At 34.0% G+C, this 18,273-nt stretch overlaps 1 protein-coding gene across 3 annotated transcripts; it reads right to left on the reverse strand.

The window, feature by feature from the left end:
- Positions 1-552: 552 nt before the first annotated feature.
- LOC107366256 (uncharacterized) lies at positions 553-17,959 on the reverse strand. Of its 3 annotated transcripts, XM_015933842.3 has the most exons (7): positions 17,712-17,959; positions 17,173-17,309; positions 16,823-16,882; positions 16,628-16,746; positions 16,263-16,560; positions 15,998-16,206; positions 15,190-15,919 (listed from the first exon to the last, which is right to left on the reverse strand). In XM_015933842.3, the coding sequence occupies exons 2-7, from the start codon at positions 17,258-17,260 to the stop codon at positions 15,521-15,523; spliced, it is 1,173 nt and encodes a 390-aa protein (XP_015789328.2). In that variant the 5' UTR covers positions 17,261-17,309; positions 17,712-17,959; the 3' UTR covers positions 15,190-15,520. The 3 variants fall into 3 exon arrangements, with proteins under 3 accessions (XP_089123150.1, XP_089123149.1, XP_015789328.2); XM_089267024.1 differs by lacking the exons at positions 15,190-15,919; positions 15,998-16,206; positions 16,263-16,560; ... (1 more) ...; positions 16,823-16,882; positions 17,712-17,959 and adding exons at positions 553-1,152; positions 1,272-1,483; positions 1,547-1,844; positions 13,182-13,309; positions 13,385-13,444 and having other exon boundaries at positions 17,173-17,331; XM_089267023.1 differs by lacking the exons at positions 15,190-15,919; positions 15,998-16,206; positions 16,263-16,560; ... (2 more) ...; positions 17,173-17,309; positions 17,712-17,959 and adding exons at positions 553-1,152; positions 1,272-1,483; positions 1,547-1,844; ... (1 more) ...; positions 13,385-13,444; positions 13,684-14,176.
- Between the last annotated feature and the right edge of the window lie 314 nt (positions 17,960-18,273).

Here is an 18,273-nt window from a genome sequence, read left to right on the forward strand (position 1 = left end):
TACTTTAATCGAATTTTCTTAATTATATGCTTCTCATTAATTTAGGATCCATAAATATAGCTTGTGGAAGGATCTTCATTATCAGATTTGTCACATGTTTCACTTTTACTAGTTACTGATAAATTAGATCGAAAGCAATTTCAAAAATGAAAAATTCACCAAAATTCGGTCCAAAAATTTTGAACCTATTGATGGTCTGCATTGAAAAAAATTCCAAAGGCTATCCGAACAAAACTTTCTCATTTCTCGATCGAGTGGTGTAAATTCAAAATTTATGACCAACAGAATGTAAATAATTACCCGCGACACCCTGCGATTTAATAATAGTGCGTTGAATGTATCTTTTTATGTATGCTTTTTCAAATCGAGTATTTTCTGGCGAGATTTTAATACTAGTAAAGTTTTAATACTTTTCCTTTTAAATGAGTTGATTAGAGTATAATTTTATCAAAAAATGTGCCATTTAATGTGTCGAAGCATCTATGATAATACTTGATATACCTGAGATTCCGAATCACCAATCTTTGAGCATAAACAATGAGCATCTTTGAATAAACATAAAAAAAATTTTATTTGGAAACAAAATTAAGACTAATTTCTTATCAAATTAGATCAAATTACATGATTCGGTGTGTTATTGTCGTCCCCGAAAGTTATGTGAATAATCCTCATTTTTATTTGTTTTAACGTTACCTTCCTAATTAATAACATGTATTGTAAATTTAAGATATCAATAAATACATGTGCGTTGGTTATTTAGTCCTCATTGGAAATTAAGAAAGTAGAAAGTCCCTCAAAACCTTTGAGAAAACAATTTTTCATGAAATCAAAACCTTGACTTATTTTTTCCCACTTTTTTGATAACTGAGGCCAATCTGATTTAATTTCACGGTAATTCCCATCAAAATAAAACTTGATTGTTCGTCCATGTTGATTATTATAATCTTGAACATAATCTGCAGCCTTTTGAGTAACTTTTTGACAACCACGAACATCAAATAACACTAAATTTGGTAAAAAGCGAATCAAATGCACCACTTGTCGATCATCCAGGCTATGGTTGTGCCGCAGTGCAAGATGCTTAAGATTTGGATAATTGCTCAACGATCTTCTCAGCCCTTCATAGTAAACTCCAAAATGACCATAATCAGTCTGTGCATAAACAGATTAGTTAATTAACATTCATGAATTCAGATAATATTTTCATGATCAATAAATTACAAAAATATTCCAATATCAGCAAATGCGTTTCACATCAAATCAATACTTACAAATTCTATAACTAAATCTTGCAAAGATAAGTGTTTTGATTCATTGACGAAAAAGTTTCTAGAGCACGAGTCAATATGTGCACTTTGTAAGTTTGGACATGAATTTATGAACTGGAAACCATAACACATGTTCTCGTTCATCTGAGAAGCTAAACACATTTCAAGTATTTTAAGTTTTCTGAATATGGGACCATTGTAGTAGTTGTTTTGGCCTAGGGAAAAAAGACGAATGTCACTCATCAAAAAATATTTACAAAAAAGTATTCAAAAGTTACTTTTATAATCATTTATGCATAATCTTTCAAGATTTGGAAAATAATGTCCAACTTTCGCTAGTGAATTCAGATTATAATTGCATAGCTTCAATTGTTTAATCCAAACACCATTCTTTTCCATGTATGGCTTAACACAATAGACGGATACCATTTCGAGTTGATCACAATATTGGAAAATTGATTCATCTTCGTTATCACGTTCATAAATTAGTCCTTTTAAAGGATTTATCTTTTTGACCAATGCAACGATATCTTCATCATCTACTTTTACACGAAATTTATCACAAATTTCGGCAACCTAAAGAGAAAAATTATATAATAAAATGAATAATCAGCAAACAATTGAAGGGTAGAGTTACCCAAGAACAATCCCATTAATCATTTGATTTAAATCATTTAATCATTTAAATTCATTTTTCTAGCTTTCAAGCTTTATCTTTCTTTTCTTGTTTAATCATAAAAATCGGTTTTGTAATTTTGTATTAATCCCTAACAATGACATCATAAGATTGTTTACTGTTGTCACAGAGATGGTGACCATAGCTTTCAAGCTTGCATAATTGTTCCTTTTCCTTATTCTTTTTGTTCTCTTCCTTCCGTTACAAATCATATATAAGGGGTTAATTGATTTAGTTTAATTGTCTTACTTTTCTCTATCAACTCTAATTAACGTGATAATCTCTCTTCTTGAGTTACACGCTTTTCATGGTTATAAAACCTTCATCTTACAGTTTAATTATGTTTAATAAATTTTGTTAATTTCTAGTTTTAATAACTTCCAATTGTGCTTCTAATTTTCCTTTGAAATTGTGCTTTAAGACTTAAGTCTAGTTGTTCTAAATTGATTAATTTCAAGTGATGCTAGAGCTGAAAGCTATCGAGTTAGTCGTGATAATTTTGATACTTTGGGTCGAGATAGAAGCTTCCGTTTTGAGTCTCTTTTGGTTCCAGTTTGGTGACTATTCTGGTTAAAAGCTTTCAAGCTTAATCTCGCTACTCAACACTAACAGTGCAAAAGCTTTCTAAAGCTAATAAAAGTTCAAGTCTTGTGACTGTCCAGTTTAAACATTCCTGTCCTAAGACAACATTTTCCAGTTTGACCAGATTTGTGGTTTGTGGTTTCTGCTAATCCTAGCTTAGAAATTCTACCTTTTGTTTGACTTTGGTTTGACTCAATAGTTTTGAAACTGTGATCCTAAAAGAACCTGAATATTCAGGATTTGAAGGGCTGAATAAATCTTCTGAGTTTGCTGCTGAATTCATCTTTAATTGATTAACTTTAATTGTGATTCGTTTTCAAACGATTAAGTAATTGTTACCTTTCAAATGGCGACCTCGGCAGGATTGCTGTTAAATTCAACCGTTGAGTTCGACTATTGTTTCATGGCTGGTGATAGTGATAAAAATAAAAATAAAACGAACGATGAGAGTTCAACTCAAACAACTTCACCAGATTCAAGCTTAAAAGCTCTCGATATTATTACAATGAGAACCCATCTTGGGACATGGAAAATCAAGTTCATTCAGAACGATGCAGTTATTCGTGCTAAATTTTTTGATGCAGTCAAAACGATGTTTTACATTCACAATGTACACGAAGTAACACAAGAAATGCTGGACACAACTGACTCAAGTCAATGTTTTTTGAAGATACCTTCATGGGTAACTGAGTTAAGGGAAAATAATGTTTCTGAAGCCGATATTCGCGAAATAATTCGATTGGTTGGATGGGACCCTAAGCACATGTTGATGGCTCCAGAGGGTTCAATTAAAAAGATGTCGATTGCACCTCCTGCAAAGCGACTTCTTGAATCAATTCTTCGACGTTGGAGTCGATCAGAGCTGCCAAGCATTAATGCTGCTAAAACTACAATTAACCCAGGTTTCGATGTGAAAGACCTTATTGGTAATGATGAAGTGTCTGAAGTAGATGATGTCTTTGGACCAAGTACTTCTCAAGAAGTTAACCGAAGCAGAAATTTTGAACGAGATGTTCCTGTTCAGAGAGAGAGGTCAAAAGACCAAATGGATGCTAGTGATGATGATGAGGTTGAAAGACCTCGAAGACGACAAAGTCTAGCTGCTAGTACTTACAATCGTTGTAAACCAAAACTTCCAGTTTTGCCCAATTACACTCCTGGTACTGTGGACTCATGGATGTGGTTACAAACGATTAAGCGAATCTTAAGCTTAGAACGTTGTCATGAAGACGACAAGCTGTATGTCTTACAAAAGGCTATGGCTTACGAGTTTTTACCGTATGCGAGAGAATTGGATCGCGAGAAACATACGAGTAAGAGTTACATCGCTGCATTAGAGAAGAAGCTGAGAAACCCTGCAGTAATTTCTCAAGCTACAGCCGAATTTCATAATCTCAAGTGGAACTTCGATATGAAACCAGACGAATTCATTCGTAAGTTGGAGACTATGGTAATTAAGGTGAAAGGCGAACCGTCGCCAAGTGAGTTTATACAAGACGTATTAATACGATTGCCTACAGAGGTAAAGGACACTTTGATTCGGTCAAAGTCTGTTCATGATATTCAAGATCTAACTGCTGCGTTAGTAAACGAATATAATATTGAGATGCGAAAACGCAATGAGAAAGGCGAATCAAAACGAGAATCTTTTCGAGGTGGAAAAGATAGTGGTGATAAGAAGGACGAGAAGAGGAATACAAGTTCCAGTTCCTTCAGTGCTTCGGCACGAAAGCCAGCTTTCAGGTGTTATAATTGCGGAATTTTGGGACATTCGTCAAGGGATTGTCGCAAACCGAGAAAATCTAACAGAGATACTGATGCTAATCAAAGTGGTGGTAGCAGTCAGTCTAATGGTCGTTTTCAGCCTGCTAATTTGAGGATGGCTGGAGTTCAACCGACGTTTGGTCAAGGTCAGACAAATGCTGTAAAGCAAGAAACTAGCAATTATGTTGGCGAGGAAAAGCCAGATTTAAATGAAGCTAATGGAGTAATGAAGTTAGCTAGAGCCCCAGACGCATCCGACGTTTGTTTCATGATGACTGAAAGTTCTGAAACTAAGAAAGTCGAGCTAATAACCAATATTGATGATGAATTTAGGAATTTTCCTACGGTGAGGTTAACATTTTGTTATCCTGATAAAGAAGTTATTAGAGTCGGCGATGTTTTACTGGATACTGGTGCATGTACTGCGTGTATAGATTTAAATCTTGCTCAACAACTCAAAGCTTTTACTTTGCATTCAAATGTTGCCGTACGCGGTATCATTGCAAATACAGTTCAAGCTGTGGAAGGTTCTGCCTTCGCTGTTTTCAAGCATCCTAAGATGAATGTATCAAGGATAATTAAGTTTCAAGTGATGAGGAACTTGGAACCAGTAATGGTGCTTGGAAATCGTTTTGCCGACGTGTTCTTTGCTGGTATGGTGAATTATGGTGGCCGATACCAAGTTAATGTAAGAGAAGCGATTGGAGATGAATGGCTCACTCCGGAGCTGATGTTTAGATTTTGTACCGCTGATGAATCAAAGAAGTTGATTGGTAGACCTGAAATGCCTATGGTTAATTGTTTAGGATTAGGAATGTTCCAAGGGGAATTCCTTCCTGTTATGCCTTATTCTCCGTATAAGAAAGAAGAAGTTGTCCCAGTTCAACTTGAAGAAAGACAGAATTTCATGATGGAACTGTCTGAGACGAAAGAGTTTGAAAACATCTTTCCGGTTTATTTTCAGAATGAAAAACAAGACTTAAGTCTAAGTGAGAGACTTATGAAGCGTATGGATCCAAATTTGGATGATGAAAAACGAATGGAGCTGTTAAATGTATTATTGAAATACCCTGAAGTTTTTAGCCAAAATAAAGCAGATCTTGGCTTGGTTCCCTGGCAGAGATGGCCGATTAAAATCGATATTGGAGATAATCATGTTCCTTTTCAAAAGCCGTATCCTTGTACCGTTGAAAAACGTAAGGAGTATGAGAAAATTATTGCTGATCTTTTGAAAAACGATATACTTGAAGATGGATCAAATTCTGAAGGAGGTTCACCTGCGATGCTGATAGGTAAACCTGATGGTTCATTTAGATTATTGAACGATTTACGTGCAGTCAACAGACTTACAAAGGTTATTTACCATCCTATGCCAAGGATAGATGATTGCTTGGAAGCAATTCGAGATGCAAAGTATTTCAATATGTTTGACCTTTATCAAGGTTATTTTCAAATCGAAATACCTCCGAGTGAAAGAGGTAAAACAGTATTCGTAACGCCTGATGGCAAGTACCAATACAAGAGGCTTCCGATGGGGTTAGCCTGTGCTCCTTTTGAATTCCAGAGATTAATGAATACAGTCTTGAAAGACTTAAATTACACTGAGTGTTTGGGATACTTCGACGATATCCCTGTTATTGGAAAATCTTGGAATGAATTGTTGGAAAACACGAGTTTAGTTCTTGAGCGGTTAAGAGATTGGAATCTCAAAATTAAAACAGATAAGTGCAAATTTGGTTGTACTGAATTGGTGTTATTAGGACATTTGGTCAATGGTGATGGAATAAGACCAGATCCTGATAAAGTTGCCGCTTTAAAGCGTCTGCCTTACCCTACTAGTGTTCGTCAGTTGCAATCGCAATTAGGGTGTTATAATTACTTTTCGAGGTATATCAAGAACTATTCAAATTTAGCTGCACCTTTGTATCGATTGGTATCGAAAGAAAGAAAATTTAAAATGTTGAAGCAAGACCATCAAGCTTTGGACGAGTTAAAAAACTCTTTGATTGAAACAACTCTACTGGTACATTTTAATCCTAAACTTAGGAAGAAATTAAGCGTTGACGCTAGTGATATTGCAGTTGGTGGAATTCTGCTGCAAGAAGATGCTGAACAAAAAGTTCCTGATGGATTTAAATCCTTGGATGAGGTTCCAATTGAAAAAGTCAAATGTTGGAAACCATTATACTTCTTTAGCCAGAAGTTAGCAAAGCATCAATTGAGTTATTCAGTAAGTGAAAAAGAGTGTTTGGCTATTTTGGTAGCAATTAAAAAGTTTGACCACTATTTGGATGGTGATACATTTCTCGTGGAGACAGATCATCATGCCCTGTGTCAGCTTCCAAAGCTTCAGTTTAAAAATCGAAGATTAAATCGATGGTCAATAATTCTTTCGAGTTATAAATTCAAAGTAATTTACACTAAAGGTGATCAACATGGACCTGATTGTCTATCGCGTTATCAAAACGAATGGGATCATAGGAAAACAATTGATCCAGAATTGGAATACATTGAAAATTTGTATTTTGTGCAGTCTTCAGACTCAAGTGAATTTTGTGATTTCAATGATGAACAATTTATCAGTGATGCTCAAGCAGTGAATTCATTACTTTGGAAAAGTTTTGAAACTTGTTATCATTATCAAACAGACGAGCAGTGGAAAATCAAATTAATTGATGCTCAAAAGGAAGATGAAAAAATCAGCAACATCATCAATGAAATGGCAGTTAATCCAGATTCAAAGCTACATGAAAGTTTTCTGTTTCTGAACAATTTGCTTTATCATAAACCTTCAATTGGACACGATATAAATCGTATTGTCATCAATGACAAAGTTTTGGAGAAAGTTTTCTTGGAAGAACATGATTCTCCTATTGGTGGACATTTTGGTGTCGAGAAGACATATTTACAAATTGCGAGAAGGTTTTGGATGCCTAGGTTATACGAAAAGGTAAAAGACTTATGTCTTAATTGTTCTAAATGTTATGTAGGTAAAGCAACAAATGTAACCTACGCTGAACCGGCTTTAAAACCTATTCCTGAAATGATTTTTGAACGTGTTGAAATGGACGCACAAGGACCAATTACTTATAAGAATGGAGCAAAGAAAGTAATTTTGGTTTTAATTGACTCTTTGACGAGATTTGTTTATGCAAAAGTTTATGCGAATCAGCATTCATCTACTGTGATTACGTTTCTAAACGAGTTTTTCAGCCTTTTTGGTTTCCCTGAAGTCATTCAGACTGATAGAGGGAGAAACTTCCTTTCAGGGGAAGTAAATGATTATTTAAAATCTATTGGTATTAAACATGATGTGAGCAACAGTTACCATCCTCAAAGTCAAGGAACTGTTGAACGAGTGAATCGAACAATTGCTGAACGTTTGAGAACGTCAATTTGTGATCAAGACAAGCTTGATTTAAAGTCATCTTTGGAAGATGCGGTAATAGCAATTAATGCTTCAATTCACAAGATTCATCGATTTTCACCTTTTTATTTGGTGTTTGGAAAATTTTTGAGAAAGCCAATAGACTTGCAGTTAAGTTTGGAAACTTCAACAAATGAACAATCGATTGAAAAATGCAGAGAATTAGCCCGAGAAAGATTGCTGAAAAAATCTAATTATTATCAAGAAAGACTTAAGTCTTCAACAAAAAGGAATCCATATAAGAAAGGAGATTTTTGTTATATCAAAAATTGTGCGCCTTCGATTGGTACAACTAAAAAGTTAGTTCCAAAATTTTTGGGCCCTTACTTGGTGTTAGGGGTAAAATATGGTTCAGTGCTGCTGGTTAATCCTAAGGATAAAGAAAGGTTTACATGGAATTTAGAGCTTACTAAACCACATCTGGGGATTATTCCTGATTCTTTAAAAGCGTTTCAAAACGAGATGGTAAACAGCATAAGTGATGCAGATGTAAATAGTGAACTTTCAAGTGCTATTTCAAGTGAACAATTGAACTCAAGTTCAAGTGATTTAAACCAATCAAGTGATAACAATCAAAGTTTTGAAACTACAATTAATTCTGAAAATGCTGATAATGATAATAATGCAAATGGAAATGATTCCGAGTCTGAGAAATCGACTATCTTTGATGAGAATCAAGCTGTTGACTTAAGTCAATTCAAACAATTAAGCAAAAAGAAGAAGAAGAGGAGAAAATATAAAACTGCTAATCGTGAGATTATGGATAATCAAGTTATCGAAAGCATAAATGCTGATTTAGTTGGTCCAACAACTAGAAAAAAGAGGATAATCTCAGTAAATCTAATTATGATAATTAAGTTTGAAAACTTCAAGAGATTTAAAATTAGCGCTAATGAAGCATTGCAATTAGTTCGCGCTCAAAGTGCTTTTACAGTTGAGAGGGAGTTACTGTTTGGACAAGAAGTGTCTTCACTTTCACTTGTACTTCCATTGTTTCAAGTTGACATTTTGGTCAAATCATCTTTTGAATATTCTATTCTAATTTCTTCAGTCTTAAGACTTCTTCAATTCAATTCTGAATTTCTCCTGAATTTATCATCAAAGTTCTTAATTAATTGTGTTAAATTAAGTCTTAATTGTTTAAAATTTGTGCCTTTTGATTTAAATCAAGTCAGAAAATTCTTTTTCGAATTCGTTCTTTGTGAAGATTTTCAACTCTTTACTCAGTCTTCAGACTTCTCATCGAGCTTATTTAAGCTAATTGTGCATCAGTGGTTAAGCTTTCTCAAGCTAATTGTGGTTGAATCATCGAGTAACATTAACTGTGACTGTGGTCAGCAACTGTTTCAACTTTTGAAGAATCTCGTATTCTATTTGAACTCTGGTAATACCAATTGTGATAGTCTTCTGACTTGTGCTGATAAACTGAACTTTGGTTCCAATTTAGTTTTAAAACTTAATTTTGATTCAACTTTAAGATTCGAAAGTGTTCTGGTTTTTCGTGAATCTCTCAACATGTCTGGTACCGCTTATGATAACCAAGATTCTAATGACTCTTTCGACTGTAGTGAAGGATCGATCGTATCCTCTGAAGTTTTTGGAAAACAGTTAGCTTCAAAGCTCAAAGAAATCAAGCCAATTCCTGTGGTTACCCTTGATGGTGATAAACCTTCGACTTATAATGGTAAAGGTGAAAATGTCAGGAAACGTTTGCAAACGTTAGCAAGTGGATGGAATGAATGGGATGGAAAGGTTCAACCATCTAAGTTAATTCCTGATAAATCAAGTGGAGGTAATCGTTATGAGAAGATGGAAATGAGAGATCCTCTTCCAAAGTCAACTGCGTTTGGGTTATGCTCGATTGACCGTAAGTCAAAGGACACAAGTCCATATCCTCCTCCAGATCCTACTCAAGGACGATTTAATTGTTCATTTCCGGCTCCAAAGCCTATTGATGAAAGCGAGCTTCCACATTATAATCGAGTGGAGTTTTTCCTGAAGGCCCAAGAATGGGTAGAAAAAGATATTCAAAAATCTGCTAATGATAAGACTTGGTTCGAGTCATTTATTAAAGAAAAAATCCAGTTTAATGTTGCAGATACAAATCTTGATGGAATAAGATTTGATTCCTTGAGGAAAGGGTTAGGTGCTAGTCAGGTTATTCATCCTGATTTAGGCCGATTGAAAGAATTGATAACTTGCCAGTTATGCGAGCAGATCGCATTGAATCCAAAAAGTTGTAAAACTTGCACCAGAATTTACTGTTTGGGATGCATTCGATGGTTGCAGTCCTTGCCTGGTGATATTGAGTTGACTAAAGTCAATGCTGCCGATCAATTCATGTGCATTAATGCAAAATGTTTAGTCTCCATTGAAATTAATGGTTATCCGAAGTATGGAGATGTAGAGAATGAGGAGATCCAGAAGTTTTACAAGGAAGCCACCTTTACGTGTCATAGACAATTCTGTGATGCTCAACTTAAGATTGATCATATATTGTATCATCTTACAAGATGCAGAAATGGCCCTATTGTTTGGGAATTTGATAAGACGCTGCAGTTATCTTATGTATCTGGCCCAGTTCGTGAAGAACTCAATCGGAAGACGATCTCGCTTAAAAGCATTCTTCCAGCACATTTGAAGTTGAAGGAACCAACTCAAACTCATGAGCAGAGATGGCATCGAAAGGCATTGGGATGTGCATTTTTCGTTAAAGGATATCAAGTTAATCCTACTGAGTTTCACCCCGAATTAATTCGTGCTCAGTCTGGTTTTGGATCAGCATATTGGAATAACGTCGAAAGACAGTATGATCCAACAGAGCCGATAGAAGAAGGTGAACAATTTTGTTTAGCAATTGGTATGCCTAGTTGTTCAACTAAGCCAATTCCTGACGTCCCAAGACGATGGCCAACGACAAAATGTTCAAAGGTTCCTCAGTATTTACTTGATTATTCGCTGAATTGGAAGAGATGGTCTCGATATGTTGAACCCAGAGATGATGATTCTCTGTCAACTACGTCTACAAACGTGTTATATGCAATCGATGTTGAAGATTTGCAAACTCCGTTCATCAGAATTGATCCATTTGAACGTTTGGCTCCTGCAGATGCAGAAAATGTAATGGAATGGTTGGAGAAATCAGTTCCTTCGATAGTTAACCCTCGATCCATGTATAAGGAACCAGCACCCTCGACAAAAGAACATACAATCTTTTATCGTGAGAAGAGAAGAGGAATTCTCAATGAATCTTTTGCTAACAGACCTAAGTCTAATTTACCCGCGATGCTGGATTCACAATTGAAAGTCATCAATGACTGTGCTGCTAAATGCCCTGAAAAGCAACTGATTTTCAGTCTCAGTATGCTTTGTATCTCAGTATGGGAAAATGGTCGAATGCGTCCTCGCCCTTGTTGGATAGTAATCATGGACGGTAATATGGAGGTCGTTTATGAAACGTTTGTTCGCTATCGCGAGATTGAATATATTGATTCTAATTGGCATGGACTTAGTCCTCGAGATCTCAAGTACGCTAGGAATCTGATGACAGCAAGAGATCAAGTTGTCAAGTATTTGGCTTGTGCTGATAAAATTGTAGGTTATGGTTTAGTCAATCATTTACTGAACCTTGGATTGGCAATCGAAGAAATTCGTGCATTTCACCCTAAAATGAGGGACATTAACAACTTTTACTCGCCTTATAATGAGCACCCTTTGCATCTTCATGCAATTGCATTCTTGTGGTTTGCTGGATATACTTTACCAGTCGAAGCTCACTCTCCAGTAGTTGAGACAACAACAGTCTTAAGACTTTATTTTCTTCAATGGGAAGAAATTGAGAGAATCGCTCATAATTTTGATGGAATTCATCACGAAAATGTTAATGGTACCTGTGGTAATCGAGTGACTTCTGCACTTCTTTATGAATTTGACCAAGGAGTCAAGAAAGGTGTTTGCAACTGGCCTCGAGAATGGGCGAATCACCCTCAAAGAAGGAGACGAATTCCTTATCCAGTCTTTAGCGATAATTGTGTTCTGCCTGATAAAGAAATGCTAAGGAGTACTGCTGATCAATGCAAGATTAATTTGGAAAAGTTGAATAGTCATCCGACTTTGCCTCTATCTTCGCAGTCACCTCGAGCAAGAATGCTCCGCCAAGCTAAAGCCTACCGAGATGCCAAAAAGTACGAATCGATAGCGGAAACAATTGCAAATGCAAAGCGTGAAGCTGAGGAGGATAACAATCCTGGTTCAATTAAAAGAAGAAATTCAACTTCATCTGTAAAGTCAAATGGTTCAAATGCATCTAAAAGTTCAAAAACTTCTGAAAGTTCAAGTGCAGCCTCGGATAAAACTGTTATCTTCGTTGACCCTAATGTTCAAGCTATTCCTAAGGATGACGAATGGTGATGAATGGTATTGATCTTTGGGATCTTGGTCATCGAGGAGGGGATGTGAAGGGTAGAGTTACCCAAGAACAATCCCATTAATCATTTGATTTAAATCATTTAATCATTTAAATTCATTTTTCTAGCTTTCAAGCTTTATCTTTCTTTTCTTGTTTAATCATAAAAATCGGTTTTGTAATTTTGTATTAATCCCTAACAATGACATCATAAGATTGTTTACTGTTGTCACAGAGATGGTGACCATAGCTTTCAAGCTTGCATAATTGTTCCTTTTCCTTATTCTTTTTGTTCTCTTCCTTCCGTTACAAATCATATATAAGGGGTTAATTGATTTAGTTTAATTGTCTTACTTTTCTCTATCAACTCTAATTAACGTGATAATCTCTCTTCTTGAGTTACACGCTTTTCATGGTTATAAAACCTTCATCTTACAGTTTAATTATGTTTAATAAATTTTGTTAATTTCTAGTTTTAATAACTTCCAATTGTGCTTCTAATTTTCCTTTGAAATTGTGCTTTAAGACTTAAGTCTAGTTGTTCTAAATTGATTAATTTCAAGTGATGCTAGAGCTGAAAGCTATCGAGTTAGTCGTGATAATTTTGATACTTTGGGTCGAGATAGAAGCTTCCGTTTTGAGTCTCTTTTGGTTCCAGTTTGGTGACTATTCTGGTTAAAAGCTTTCAAGCTTAATCTCGCTACTCAACACTAACAGTGCAAAAGCTTTCTAAAGCTAATAAAAGTTCAAGTCTTGTGACTGTCCAGTTTAAACATTCCTGTCCTAAGACAACATTTTCCAGTTTGACCAGATTTGTGGTTTGTGGTTTCTGCTAATCCTAGCTTAGAAATTCTACCTTTTGTTTGACTTTGGTTTGACTCAATAGTTTTGAAACTGTGATCCTAAAAGAACCTGAATATTCAGGATTTGAAGGGCTGAATAAATCTTCTGAGTTTGCTGCTGAATTCATCTTTAATTGATTAACTTTAATTGTGATTCGTTTTCAAACGATTAAGTAATTGTTACTCTTCACAATAAAAGTTGAATCATTCAATATACCATTAAATTTGGAAATAATGTGCTCAGACAGTCTCCATCAATTGGCCAACATGTTGAATAATAAACATAATCGAACGGATATCTTGGAGGGCCCATTTTAAACATTCCATTTTGCCAATATCCATGATCTGAAAATATAAATTATTTAAATGAGGAGATTGATTCACAATAAAAATAAGTCATGATAAAAAATTGTGTCTTACCAAACAAATATTTAACTTTTCTAGTTCGCTCTGCAATTAAATGGCTCCATTTGCTGCATACTGAAATAAATGAGATTGGTAGCTGATAAATTAATGGATATAGCTGAAAAGCTTCAACTGGCATCTGACCAGAGTCTCTAATCAGAAGTGTAACTTAATACTAAAAAAGCTTCAAATTATAAAGGCAAAAACGAGAATCTTGTTACAAGATGCAATAGCTATACTCTTTTATTATTTTAAGCGGTTTTCATTTCATTATAAAATACAAAAAGTGCATTATTTGTTTGAAACAGACTTACCTTTATAGCACTCCACCAAATCATCCAATTCATTTAAGAAACCAAAAATGATGAGCAAACAATCGTCTGGAAGTTCATTGATAAACATTTTGAAATCAACTTGATGTTTAAGCTTAACGTTTCACTTGTTAAAACAGATAGCCAAGTATTGTACCAGATAGATTGATTTCAACAGATAGAAACTTTAGTAACAGTTATCTATGTATAAACATATAATTGGGAAAAATTAAAGTATATTAGCGATGAAACACATGAACAGCAATTACACTAGTTTAAATACTTCGAAAATTAATGAACGGTTTTTGAAGGTGAGGTCAAAAAGTTGAACATAAGATAACATAAGAGATCGCGAAAAACTTTTAAGCTAGATTTAGGTATTCAGTTCACTCGCAGGTGGCGCTGATAATAAAAGCGCCATCTATTGTACTTTAATATAAGTCTGATGAACTTTGAGTCTCAAAGTTTGTGGTCTGCTTGAAAATGGAGGCCCAATTACCCAAATGAAGCTTTAACATGAAACACTCAGATCTCATAAATGGTTACAAGTACTCATAACCTCTTCTCATGATCATTGATCTCGTGAAGATTTACATTGAAACTGAGACAGTTCTTCTTAATTCAATCAAGAAAACAAGTTAGTTAAACGACTAAAGTAATTGAATTAGGACCAAAATCAATTTTTCAAAGTTGATCATATGAAAAATGAGCTCTACAGGCCAGAGCTCTTGGTTCTAAATTTTCTGAGCCTATTGACTGTAAATATTAATAATCTGGGTTGAGATAAATCGCGAGTGGTGTGAGTCGCAAAATTTGTGATCTCTAGAAGACTCAAAGCATAAGATTTAACAACTTCAATTTTAACGAGATTCTTGTGAATCATTTTACATTATTTCATCATTACATTATTGTACCTTATTTCATCAGGCAATGTATGCTGCATGTTTCTAATTTTCATGCTGCTTCAATATTTTCTTTGCATTAATGCTCTTGGCCTACCATTCCTGTACTAAGGTTGAAGCTAAACCGAAATTACCTTTATAGCAGTTTAATCAATCATCCAATTCATTTATTGAATAGCAAACAATCGTCTGGAAGTTCATTGATAAACATTTCGAAATCAACTAATGCTTAAGCCTAACTATTAATATTCACTTGTTAAAACAGATAATGAGATCTAGAGATGTGCTTGATTTCAGCAAATATAAGATTTAGTAGAAGTTACTTGTACACGCACATATAACTGAGCGAAAATAAAGGTTATTAGAAGAAAATTAGATACAGAACACAGCAAAGAAATAATATTTCAAGTTACGAGCGTTATGCGAGATTTAGCCAGAAATGAGATTGGATCCTCGATTCGATATCTAACTACGAAATTATCTTACATTAATAAGGAATTGAGAAGATTTAAATTGAATATCGTCAACCAATTGAGCAAAATTTTATGAAAAATTTACCTTGGACACTTTTGAATCCGATCTGCTGAATCTAAAGAATGAAATCAACTCTGTTTCAAATATCTTTTTATTGAATTTCTTATGTTTCTTGAAATTTATTCCACTTGAGGGTACAGTATTTTCAATCTTTATCGATATTACATTTTTAGCGTCAAAATATCAGCAACAGTTTGATAAGTTATGTTCATGTTATTATTAATATTTCATGAAGAAGTAGGGAAATAAGACTGTTTATAAGAAATTGAAATGAGATTCTGTGATACAAAAATACGAATACTCAATTCTCCAGCGTTATAGGTGTTATAGATAGTCCAAGATTATGATCGATTGTTTAGACTTTTGATAAAGATACCAATGGACAAAGGTGTGAATTCAGTTATTCAGTCCTCACTAGGCATTAAGAAAGTAGGAAGGATGAAAAAACTCTTGAGAAAACAATGTTTCATGAAATCAAAACCTTGACTGATTTTTTCACGTTTAATGGGTAAATGAGGCCAATCTGTTTTAATTTCATAGTGATTATCATTAAAATATAACTTGATTGATCGTCCGTGTAATTTATTATAACCTTGAACATAATCAGCAGCCTTTTGAGTGACTATTGGACAATCACGAACATCAAATAACACTAAATTGGGTAAAATGCGAACCAATTGCTCAATATGTTCATTTTCCAGGTCCATGTATCCCCACAATGAAAGATGTTTAAGATTTGGATATTTCATAAACAATCTTTTCGTTTCATTCCAGTCGAAACTAGTAGGACGCTCCACTCCATTCTGTGAACATAGAGGTTAGTAAATTAATAAAGATGAATAAATACTTTTGTTAACCTCTACTAACTAATTAATACTTACAATTTCTATAACTAAATCTTGCAAAGATTCGTGTTTTACTGATCCATCGACAAAAATACGATGAGATTGCAAGCAAATGTGTGCACTTTGTAAGTTTGGACATGAATCCATGAACTGGAAAGCATATTGAATGTCTGCACAAGAAGATAAAAATTCAAATATTTCAAGTCTTCTGAATATGGGACCATCATAGTATTTATCTAGATTGCCTGAGGATAAAAGATGTTATTAGAAAAATTTCTTCAAAAAAGAATTCAAAAATCACCTTCAATATCACCAATGTGAAGTCTTTCAAGATTTGGAAAATAATGGGCATCTTCTTTGAAAAAATCGATCTTATAGTTCCAAAGGTGCAATTGTTTAATATTGACACCGTTCTTTTTTATGCATGGCTCAATGGTATTGGTGGATACCATTTCGATTTGATTACAATATTGCAATATTGATTCATTTTCGTTAGAAAATTTATTGATGATTCCGTTAACAGATTTTATCCTTTTGACAAATGTAACAATATCTTGGTATTTTACTTTTTCACCGAATCGACAAGAAAATTCGGCAATCTAAGAAAATAAGATACATAAGAAAATAAATATTCAGTAAACATTAAATTCCAATGATTCAACAAACCATTAAATTAGGAAATAATGTGCTCAAACAAGCTCCATCCATTGGTTCTTCTGTTTGGTAATAAACATAGCCAGATGGATACCTTGGAGATACATCTTCATCCCACGGATCAAAATGTTCTGAAAATAAAAAATTGCTTAAATTAAGAGATTTATTCATAATGGGAATGTATAATGATAATAATTTGAGTCTTACCAACTAAATATTTAACTCCTCTGGTTCGCTCCACAATTAAATGACTCCATTTGAAGCATACTGAAATAGAATTTACATTAAATAACTGAATTTTCTGCTTGATTTGCTTGTTTATTATGTGATTGTCTGCAAAATCAAACACATGATAAAACATATGCAAATATTATGATTCAACAGTCAATATTCATATTGTGTCACATGTTTATTTATAACATTGTTATAATCCATATTCAGATGATAAATCACTGACAATAGTGACATTAATCGATGTAACTTTTCATAATACTGTGTCTATGTTTCTATTTTATTAGATAAAACAAAAAGAACAAGATTGTTTGAAACAGACTTACCTTTATAACAGTTTACTAAATCATCCAATTCATTTATTAGACCAAAAATGATGAGCAAACAATCGTCTGGCAGTTCATTGATAGACATTGCAAAAACAACTAATGCTTAAATCACTTTTCAATACAAATGATCCGACTTACAAGGGAAGGTGCCTAAGTGGTACGGTTCGATTCGGGAAATTTTATGATAAATCTATAGAAATGTGTGAAAAAACATGTCTGGTGAAATTTTAGGACTTGCGAATTTTCGCTTCAATTTTTATTCTATTTTAAATTCTAATCAGACCCATTGAAATAAGCTGAAAATGGCAAAAACAAAGACATTTCATAAGAAAGCAAACAAAATAGATGTTGTTCGCAGCTTCATAATGGTCATTTTTCATAGGCAAAGTTGACTTAAAGCATTGAAAACTTGAATAAAAATTGAAGCGAAAATTTGCAAGTCCTCAAATTTCACCAGACATGTTTTTTCACACATTTCTATCGATTTATCATAAAATTTCCCGAATCGAACCGTACCACTTAGGCACCTTCCCTTGTTAGAGATGAGATTGATTTCAACAAATGTAAACTTCAATAACAGTTATCTATCCAAAATAACATATAATTGGGGAAAATTGAGAAGTAAGAAAGTAAAAACAATTAACAGAAATAACACTTGTTAAATGATATTTCAATTTACGAATGAGTTTTGAGTGAGAATTCTAAGGTATGACTGGTAAATGGACAAATTTTTTGATAATGAAATGAGACACTTAGACTAGACATACAGGCGCCATTCAACCGTTGAAATTAAGATGTAACCTTGAATAGAAAAAAATCTAAAATAGCCAAAATAAGATTGGATCCCGGATCCGATATCTATCTCTCAAACTCCGCTCAAATAAATGATTAAAGTAATTGAATTTAGATTGAAATCAATTGTCCAAAATTGATTCATTGAAAAATGAGCTCTACAAAGCCAGAGCCTTCATTAAGAAACTTTTAAACTCTTTGACCACAAATGGGTTGCTTTGAGAAAAGTTGCAAATGTTATCCAAACAAATCTTTCTGATTGAATCGTGTAAGACTATAAATTTTTGATCGACAAAATGAGAATGA

This window comes from Tetranychus urticae, chromosome 2, assembly GCF_039701765.1.
Source record: "Tetranychus urticae isolate SD_2017Ah chromosome 2, NJAU_TeUrti_SD_1.0, whole genome shotgun sequence".
In the NCBI taxonomy this organism is placed as follows: Eukaryota; Metazoa; Arthropoda; class Arachnida; order Trombidiformes; family Tetranychidae; genus Tetranychus; species Tetranychus urticae.

Bases quoted from the DNA above. Each gene is read 5' to 3' on its own strand.
- LOC107366256 (XM_089267024.1), bottom strand. From the start codon at position 17,260: ATGTCTATCAATGAACTGCCAGACGATTGTTTGCTCATCATTTTTGGT. The intron at 1,484-1,546 runs GTAACTTTTGAA...TTTTTTCCCTAG, and splicing joins ATGCATAAATGATTATAAAA to GCCAAAACAACTACTACAAT. The intron at 1,153-1,271 runs GTAAGTATTGAT...GTTTATGCACAG, and splicing joins AAGATTTAGTTATAGAATTT to ACTGATTATGGTCATTTTGG.